Source organism: Berghia stephanieae, chromosome 11 (assembly GCF_034508935.2).
Source record: "Berghia stephanieae isolate SIO BIC M18660-M18661 chromosome 11, UCSD_Bste_1.3, whole genome shotgun sequence".
Taxonomy (NCBI): Eukaryota; Metazoa; Mollusca; class Gastropoda; order Nudibranchia; family Aeolidiidae; genus Berghia; species Berghia stephanieae.
Genome location: NC_088370.1, coordinates 8,973,879 through 8,983,878, shown reverse-complemented (window position 1 = coordinate 8,983,878; position 10,000 = coordinate 8,973,879). Strand labels below are relative to the sequence as shown.

At 36.9% G+C, this 10,000-nt stretch overlaps 1 protein-coding gene across 1 annotated transcript in view; it reads left to right on the top strand.

Moving 5' to 3' along the window:
- Positions 1-8,864, top strand: part of LOC144956653 (uncharacterized) — a gene marked incomplete at its 3' end in the record, with an annotated part of 21,024 nt that extends 12,160 nt beyond the window's left edge. Inside the window, 6 exon segments of the mRNA XM_078887299.1 lie at positions 2,782-2,882; positions 3,486-3,672; positions 4,646-4,750; positions 6,976-6,993; positions 7,942-8,046; positions 8,760-8,864. Of these exon segments, the coding sequence (XP_078743425.1) occupies positions 2,782-2,882; positions 3,486-3,672; positions 4,646-4,750; positions 6,976-6,993; positions 7,942-8,046; positions 8,760-8,864 (621 nt within the window).
- Positions 8,865-10,000: the final 1,136 nt, after the last annotated feature.

Sequence of the window (10,000 nt, the reverse complement as noted above, 5' to 3'; positions counted from 1 at the left end):
TAAAGAAGCTGATATACAGAGAAGTGGTAAGACCTGGAATGAGATTAAAGAAAGTTTGATCAGGATAGAGAAGGATGGAAACTGTCTGTGGCCTATAGCCTGACCCAGGGAGAAAAAGGCAATGATGATGATGATGATGATGATGATGATGATGATGATGATGATGATGATGGTGATGATGATGATGGTGATGATGATGATGATGATGATGATGATAATGATGATGATGATAATGATGATGATAATGATGATGATGATGATGATGATGATGATGATGATGATGATGATGATGATGATGATGATAATAATAATGATGATGATACTGATGATGATGATGATGAGATGATGATGATGATGATGATGATGATGATGATGATGATGATGATTATCATAATAATAATGATGATGATGATGATGATGGTGATGATAATAATAATGATGATGATACTGATGATGATGATGATGATGATGATGATGATGATGATGATGATGATGATGATGATGATGATGATGATGATGATGATGATAACAATTGTGTCAATTCGGGAGTTCTCGATTATTTGATAGAGACAGATAACCCGAAATGTCAACAAAAGAAAAGAAAAGGGAAAAGACTAAAAGGATAGAAGGAGGGAACTCGTTGTTAAGTTCCCTTGGAGAGGAAGATCAGGCCACAGCTCTGGGCCAAGCCGTTGCCATCGTTATGTTATAGATAGTATGCGCTTGGCTAAGAAGCTCATAACATTGCCATCCGGAAGTTTAACGGACCAACACACAAAACTGTGTGTATCCATGAACGTTTATAGTCGGGTTAATACAGTTCAGTGAGCATTACTCATGAACACGGATGGCAAAAAACAATAACAAAGACCCGAGTGACGTCATCTTAGAACTATCTATAGCCTGATACTGAAATCCAAAAGGACTGGCAGTTTGACGTCATTATCTGGTTTTTGCACCGCCTAGTGAGTTGTCGTTAGTAGAGCTCATGGAAACAAGTTATTTCATTGGTTGAACTATTGAATACAACTCACAATTTGTTTTCTTTTGTGTCAAAAGACTGGCATTTTGACGTCATTTTTTGGTCAGTGTCTGGCCATTACTTTACAAAGACCACGGCCTGGCCCGATCCGATGAAAGAGAGAGAAAGAGAAAGTCCGTACTTCACGGTCAGACAATGGGCATGATCTATAGATAGTTCGAAGATGACGTCATTCAGGTCTTTGTTATTGTTTTTTTTTTTTTTTTTGCCATTCGCGTTTATGAGTAATGCTCACTGAACTGTATTAGCCTGACCATAAACGTTCATGGATACACACAGTTTTGTGTGTTGGTCCGTTATACTTCCGGATGGCAATGTTGTGAGCTTCTTAGCCAAGCGCATACTATCTATATTAAATTTCCATGTGCTTGAGGTCATTGGTCACATTGCAAAATTTGCTCAAAGTGACCTACATATTGAAAAGTGTTCACAGATTTTGAACTATCTAACATCGCGATTGGTCATTTTGTTCAGCTTGACACAGGGGTATGTTTACAACTTCCATGAACAAAGCAACGTGTTTACATGTGTTAAGAAATGTCCGATAGTTGGACAGCAACAAATCATGTAATTGGATTAAATAGTCTGATGTCACGTCGCCCGGCAACGGCGCCATCTTGGTTCTAAACAAAGTAAATCATTACTTTTTATTCTTCATGCTGGCTAGAACTTTTCATATGCCTTGTGATCAGAATGTGTAAAAGTCAAAACATGATCAAATTTATGGGGCTTTTTTCCCTCTGGATACGCTTTTTATGCTCGCCGGAGAAATATTTCATACGGGCGTCCGCCATTGTTCCGATAGTTTAGAGCCAGTGTTACTAAGTTACCATGCGTCATTACGAGGGAAGTGACGCTACGACTATTGAATCCTATTGATGACCTGGTTGGACGAAAACATGAGTATGGATCGCTCCCATCATAAAGATAAAATGAATAGAGAGCAAGGTTTACGGACACGATACATTTATTACGGAACTATATAACATATATTACATAAAACAGATCGATACAACTACTTATCCATGTATCCTTTCTCTTTACATTCACGAATAGGGAACACTACAATAAATAAAAGATGTAGAACAGGAACGCTGTAAAGTGGTATTCCGTTCAACTCGACATACTTACAAAGACACCCCTGCTTTCCCTCGCTACGCTTATATTATAAGCACCAGGCTCGAACCCTGATTGGCTAAAGGTGGGATACAAAATGCATAGCACTTTGGGAAGGTACGTCAAACTCCAGACCAGGGTTGCCAATTTGGCAGATTTTCTGCCAAATTATGTTCTTTTTTTGGAAGAATTTGAAGTCGTCTGGCAGGAAAAAAAACAAACGGTTTGGCAGTTTGGCAGATATTTGGCAGATTTTATTTTCCGAGGCCTAGGAATGAATGTACAGGTCTACTCCACGTTTTCCATTGTAATTTTTATGTATTAGTGATTTTTTAAACTTGGGAAATGAAAACAAAAATTTATGACATCGGCCTTGCGAATTTTTTGTTTAACAAAACTGATGAGTTTTCAAAGGGGGGACTATAAATAGTACTGTTTGGTAGATTTTTGTGGTATTTGGCAGATTTTTAAAATCCAGTTGGCAGAATGCCTGAAAAAATCTGGCAACCTTGCTCCAGACTCGTTGGGGTGATGCCTAACTACCAAGCTGCTGGGGGCATAACTCCAATGATAAATCCCCATCTACCACCTTTGTAATTCCTTTCCCTATTCACTCCCCACAGGAGGATGACCTGTCCTACAGAGTTCCCAGGTTCAAAGACCCCAGCGATGTCCTCCAGATGCGAGCTGCACGATTCAAGCTCTACGAATTTGAATCGAATAAGTGAGTCCGCATCAAAGATTTATAGAACGAGATTGTGTAAAGAGTGTCCTCTCTCATAGTAATAATAATAGTAATAATAATAATAATAATAATAATAATAATAATAAATAATAATAATAATAATAATAATATAATAATAATAATAATAATAATAATAATAATAATAATAATAACAATAATAAGAATAATGATAATAATAATAATAATAATAATAATTTAATAATAATAATAATAATAATAATAATAATAATAATAATAATAATAATAATAATAATAATATAATAATAATTATTATTATTATTATTATTATGCTCGCGCATAGTTGAGTCCTTGGAAAAGGCTCTTTACTCACATTCTCTCACCGTACTCAGGTGTAAAATGAGTACCTGACCGTTAACAGCGTTTACTCCGTCTGAAAAAAAAATGTAATATCGCCTAACAGGCGTCATCATGTCCCGTCCTACATGTTTGATATTACTGTTGGCTAGGGACCACTTGTAAAGCGCTTTGGAGCATGTTTAGTGGATTTTGCGCTATATAAATGCTTAATATTTATTTATACGAGTCAGATTTACACACTTTATCTTTGTCTCCATGTCATAGATTCACCAAGTACACCATGATTGACCGTATCATGGCCACCATCCCTGGGAAAGACAACCTACCCGGGAATCTGACGGAAAACAGCTTCGGCGAGTCCATGTTTGAATACGATAAGGACGAACCCCTGAATGCCGGCTACTACCACAGGTCCTTCAAGTTCTCTAAGCCTGGTGCCATGGGACTTACGGTAAGTATAGCCCATAGGGAATGAGATTAGCGGAAGAGTAGTGTCCCTTGATTGGATGAAGTTATTTGTAAACAAACCAACTACAAGCCAAGCGCTCCAAATACAAAATTTATTATTCATATTTCTGTACAAAAATGCATATCATAATCAACGTAGATCTTTTCTGTAGTTTTCTCCATTATGAAATGTTAACAAAATATGATGTAGACTACAAATTAAAAATAAAAGATGTTGGTAAATGATACAATAAGATGAGACAACTCTTCCTAAACTTACTGAACTTCCCGCTAATGATTGGTACTAAAAATGTCGATAGCGTCTGTCAGTTGTCAAGACGCGACTTCCAACAAAGGGGCGCTACTCTTAAATCTGTTTTGAAATCTCATTCCTTATGGGTGGAATCCTGTCATATATAATACAGTTATATTTTCATCGTCATTATCATCGTCGTCATCAACATCATCAAACTAATTATTTGATAGCGTGCTTTTTGAATCCACTTCTATTCCATATCTTACTCTTACCCGCTCCCCTATGTGTGTCTAACGTTTGAGATTTCCTTTTAATATGCTTTTATGTGTATATCTTAAATTTTAGAAGACCACTTCTGACTATCCCATTTTCTTCCTTTTTACTAGCGCCGAAATGATCTAAATGTGTTGCAATCATCATCATCATCATCATCACCATCATCATCATCATCATCATCATCATCATCATCATCATCATCATCATCATCATCATCATCATTATCATCATCATCATCATCGTCATCATCATCATCATCCTCATCATCATCATCATCATCATCATCATCATCATCATCATCATCATCATCATCATCATCATCATCATCATCATCGTCATCATCATCATCATCATCATCATCATCATCATCATCATCGTCATCATCATCATCATCATCATCATCATCATGACTCCAACCAAAACAAACCATGTTATTTATTCCCAGACTGTCTCCAGAGGTTTCAACGATGACAACTGTTGGGTTGCCATGACAACACAGAAACGAGTAGCGCCCATGTCCCTGAATGTCTGCAAGAAAGTCAAATGGGGGGTGAGTCCAGTCTTATTCTACGTCATTGGAGTGTGTAAGATGGATGCGTTTGTTTGTTTGTTTTCAATGTGACCAATCGTCTTAAAATGTGACGTATTGTTTCAAATCGGTATTAATTCGGAACGAACCACATGCTGAAAAGCCGAATTTAATTTGAAACTGGTCAAAAATATAAATTGTTGACATTAGCACCTTAAAATAATGGTATCCATTCTCCTCAATAAAACATACAAACTCAACAAAAGTCTGATATTCCTGGTTATAAATTCAATTTTCAACATTTCAACCAACCCGACATAATACCGTTTCGAGGCGAAGGGTCACAAATGGTGATACGCTGAGGGTGAATGTGGTGCTTCATATTCAATTATTATTATACCCTAAAGTGTCATGGAAAATCCGTTATTACTCACGTGCACTTTTTTGCAGGTCTGATAATCCAATTCCTCATACGGGCTCATTGTTGTAATGGAAATTTCAAAAAATGACACACATAATGTTGTCCATCCATTACAACAATGTTAAACTAGGCCCATAAGTGATTTTGGATGTCAGACCTGCATATATGTACACGTCGGTTATTACCATAGGGTAATAGCAAAATAAATTAAGATACTTGAAGAAATTAAAAAAAAACAAAGGAGTTTTTCTTTTCTTTGGTAAACTGAGTATTCCAGAAAAGTAAGCCTTTGAGAGAGAGAGAGAGAGAGAGAGAGAGAGAGAGAGAGAGAGAGAGAGAGAGAGGGAGAGGGAGAGAGAGAGAGGTGAAAAAGAGAGAGAGAGAGAGAGACTAAAAAAGAGCAAAAGATTTGTTAGTTTTTCTGTGAGAAGAATATAAAAACTTGAGCTTTTATATAGCGTAATATCCACTAAACGTGCTCAAAGCACTTTACAAGGGGTCCCTAACCAACAGCAACACGTACAATTAAATAAAGATCGAGACATGACGTCTGTGAGGCGATATTGCACTTTTTTCGGCATTAACGACCAGGTACTCATTTTTCACCTGAGTACGATGAGAGAATGTGAGTAAAGAGCCTTTTCCAAGGTCTCAACTATGCGCTGAGCGAGGCTGGGTCCGAAAGCGAGTGTCACGCGACAAGACCACATAGCCGCACCAGACGGAAGCAGAAAGTGATATTGTATGCAACATGTGCGGCTATGTGGTCTTGTTGTATGACATTCGCTTTTGGATCTGAAAAAATTGTAATATCGCTTAACAGGCGTCATGTCCCATTCTACATGTTACGCGTTGGTTAGGGACTTTTGTAAAGCACTTTGAGCACGTGTAGTGGATATTGCTCTGTATAAAAGCTCAGGTTTTTGTGGGGGTTTTTTTAGACAAAAGAGATTGAAACGTGTCTGTTATGTAAACAAATGGATGTTGCGATTTTGGTGTGATATCTATCTATTATATTATTATATTATTTATAGGTTTGAATGACTGGTTTACGAACCGATGAAGATGTGTGCGAAGCGATGAACACATAATGAAATGTGTGCGAAGCAATGAACACAAGGGTATTTTTGGGGGAAGAAAAAAAAACTGTAATACGACTAGTTATGAACAACGCAAGTAGAAAGTAATCACATTCAGAATAAAAACAAATAAATGGGCTTCAAAACAGTATGTGCGAATTTGTCCCTTCCCTATGGAACTCCCGCCTACTGTCATTCTAATTCAGTCATGTCTGCAGATTGGGATTTGGCCCAATATGTCGCGAGGCGTGCGAAGCTTGTACAATTACTCTAGTTTGCATTCAAAAAGAAATTTATAGTGGTAGATGGATGAAATTTGAAATGTAATGGGAGCGATCTATATTCATTCGTCCAGCCGCGTCATCAATCACGTGATTTATTGCTGTCCAACGATTGGACATTTCTGAACAAATGTAAACACACTGCTTTGCTTATGAAAGTTGTACACATACCCATGTGTCAAGCTGAACAAAATGACCAATCGTAATGTCAGATGGTTCAAAATATGTGAACACTTTTCACTATGTGGGTCACTTTGAGCACGCTTTGCAATGTGACCAATGACCTTGAGCACATGGAATGTAATATAGATCATGCCCATTAGGGTTTTGCATTTTAAAGAAATTTAAATTTTTGTTAGCTTTAAATCTTATTCTTTTACTATCTCAAGCCCCAATTAGGTTTATTATTATCTATACCAAATGATTTAATGACGTGAATGTATTTTCTCCACTCCATCTTAACAGAAAAAGAAAGGAGAAGAGGTATGTACTTTTAAAAAACTATGATCTCTCTCTCTCTCTCTCTCTCTCTCTCTCTCTCTCTCTCTCTCTCTCTCTCTCTCTCTCTTTCCCTCTTTCTCTCTCTCCCCTCTCTCTCCCTTTATCTATATTTCTCTATCTATCTCTCCTTATCTATCTATCTATCTATCTATCTATCTATCTATCTATCTATCTATCTATCTAGCTCTCTCTCTCTCTCTCTCTCTCTCTGTGTGTGTGTGTGTATGTGTGTGTGTGTGTGTGTGTGTGTCTTTAACCAACACCAGTTAAATGCCATACTCTTGAAAGACACGTATTAAAATATTTGGCCAGATAACTGTGGTCTAGTGGTATGACACTCAATTTCGGATCGGAAGGTCCTGGGGTTGAGCCTCGCTCAGCATATAGTTGAGTCCTTGAAAACGGGCTCGTTTTTACTCGCAGTCTCTCACCGTACTCAGGTGTAAAATTATACCTGACCGTTAACAGCGTTGTCTCTGTAAAAAAAAAAGGATGTAATATCGCCTAACAGGCGTCGCGTTATTACTCGTTCTATATGTTACGTGTTGCTGTTGGTCAGGAACCTTTTGTAAAGCGCCTTGAGTACGTTTAGTGGATATTGCGCTATTAATAAATATCTACTTCAACTTGACCCTCTCCTTTCCACCCACAGGAAAATCATCACATTCGTTACGATGCAGCCAACAATTTTCTTATTCTAATTCCATTTTGTTATAGTTATAACCATAAAAACTTGACACTGTGTTGCAGAGCTCATTTCTCCTAACAAAATATAGAATATACTCGTTGCTAATCTGTTTGAAAAATATATTTTTCTGTTGCGGTGAACATGAAGTTTAGGATAATAAGGAGAGGGTTAAGATACGTTATAGAAAATGATCCTTCTTAAAAACTATGATAATCTATGGCCTGTGTTTTCATTCTATGCAGACATGTGAGACATTCGACAATCGGTTTTCATTCGCCATCCCCTTGGAGATTGTATATCTGACACCTCTCTTGTCCTGGAACCCATGGAACTTGACTATGCATCAGGTTAGTTGTCATCATCATCATCGTCGTCGTCGTCATCAACATCATCATCATCATCATCATCATCATCATCATCATCATCATCATCATCATCATCATCATCATCATCATCATTTATATAACGCCTACTATTCCATATGCAAAATACTCGAGACGCCTATCCATACAAATGAACACATATGCTACCATTACAAACCATACACAAAACATGCCTAAGACATTCCATACCAAGCAACAAAATCATTTTTTCCGGACATTTGATGGAATCCAGACCTACCAACTTAAACATTTCAAAATTCGTATTTTTTGGAGCTAAAGATTTTAGGCTCCATAGTTAATTTTTAAAATCAAGAATTTACCCTCATTACTACTAAATGATATTCCAGATTCCGTGCAATATGTACAGTAAGCATATACCTCCATTTTCAATAAGTTTTAATGACTTCGAGATGCTCATAAATCTCTGTAGTGTAATGGTAGCACGTATGACCGGTAATCAGAAGTTCTAAGGTTTGATCCCCAGTCGAGGTCAACTGATTTTTTGGAATTTTTTTTCTTGCACTTTTCTATCTTCTTGCTTTGTCTGGCTCTTTTTATACACACTTGTTCAGATCTTTAGAAATTGATCCAAAATTTCGTAATTTTTTGAATTTTTCGTAAAAGTAGGCATGTCTGTTAAACCAATGAAATGTGTTCTATTTATTACACGCACACAGACAGGCGGTATCGCCACAAAGGACGGACGCAATGGCGACGAGAAGAAGCCAATGAACGGAACAGACCCTTCCCACCATTACATCACCCCTATCCAGTTCTTTAAGGTGGGTTGTCCAGCTATGATATTAATTATACTTTGGCCACATTTTATTTTTCAAAATTTACCAATTAATTGATTTTTGACCAATCAAAACATGGAATTTGTGACACACCTTCACACGTGCTCGGACAAACATCGTTGTTTATTTATAAACAATAATGTGAATGATAATATCGGCCCCTCTCTGATCATTGTTATTGTTTTTATATCGCCAGATGGGTGACTAGTTATCACACAATTTTCTCAATCATACTAAAAACGATTCTTAGAAGGATGTTAAGAATCTCATGGACAGAGAAGGAAACTAATGAAGAATTATTAGAGCAAGCTGAAACTAAAAGGTTATTAATTCGTACAATAAGACAAAGACAAATGCAATTTGAACATCTTGCTCTCACAGGAAAGATAGAAGGTAAAAAGAGTAAAGGTAGACCAAGAAAAACGTATTTGAATAGTTTTGAACAGCTGGGTGACAACGAAAGAGAAGAGTAATATTAGTTTTCTGAGGTTATCTGATCAGAGAGATGAATGGCGTACCATGATCACCGATGTCTGGCACAGACTTTGTACTTGAAGGAGAAGAAGAAGACTATAAACGTTTAAGTTTACATATAGATTTCTGTGCTGGTTCTATTGACCAAATGGTAGAACAGTGGGTATTTCACTTAGAATCATACCATCGATTGTAAAACCTGTATGGATAGTATGCGCTTGGCTAAGAAGCTCACAACATTGCCACCCGGAAGTATAACGGACCAACACATTAAAAAAAACTCTGTGTAACCATGCATTTTTATAGTTTGGATAATACAGTTAAGTGAGAATTACACATAAACATGGCTGCAAAAAACAAAAAAAAAAACAAAAAAAAAAAAAAAACAATAACAATTACCCGAGTGACGTCAACTTCATTTTATCTATAGTTTGCTATGTTTACCAATCACGGTCATTGCTTGACTGTCCGACTACGAGTGTCCGAGAGGCGTGGTTATCTAAGTGTCTATTCATTTTGGACTAATAAAAAATTATTTCAAACATCGATTTACGTCACAACCTAATCCTCAAGCTTCAATTTTAAAAAAACGAAAACAGATACTGTGGACGTTTCAGGTTTCCCCTTTATCAACAAATCACAATGAG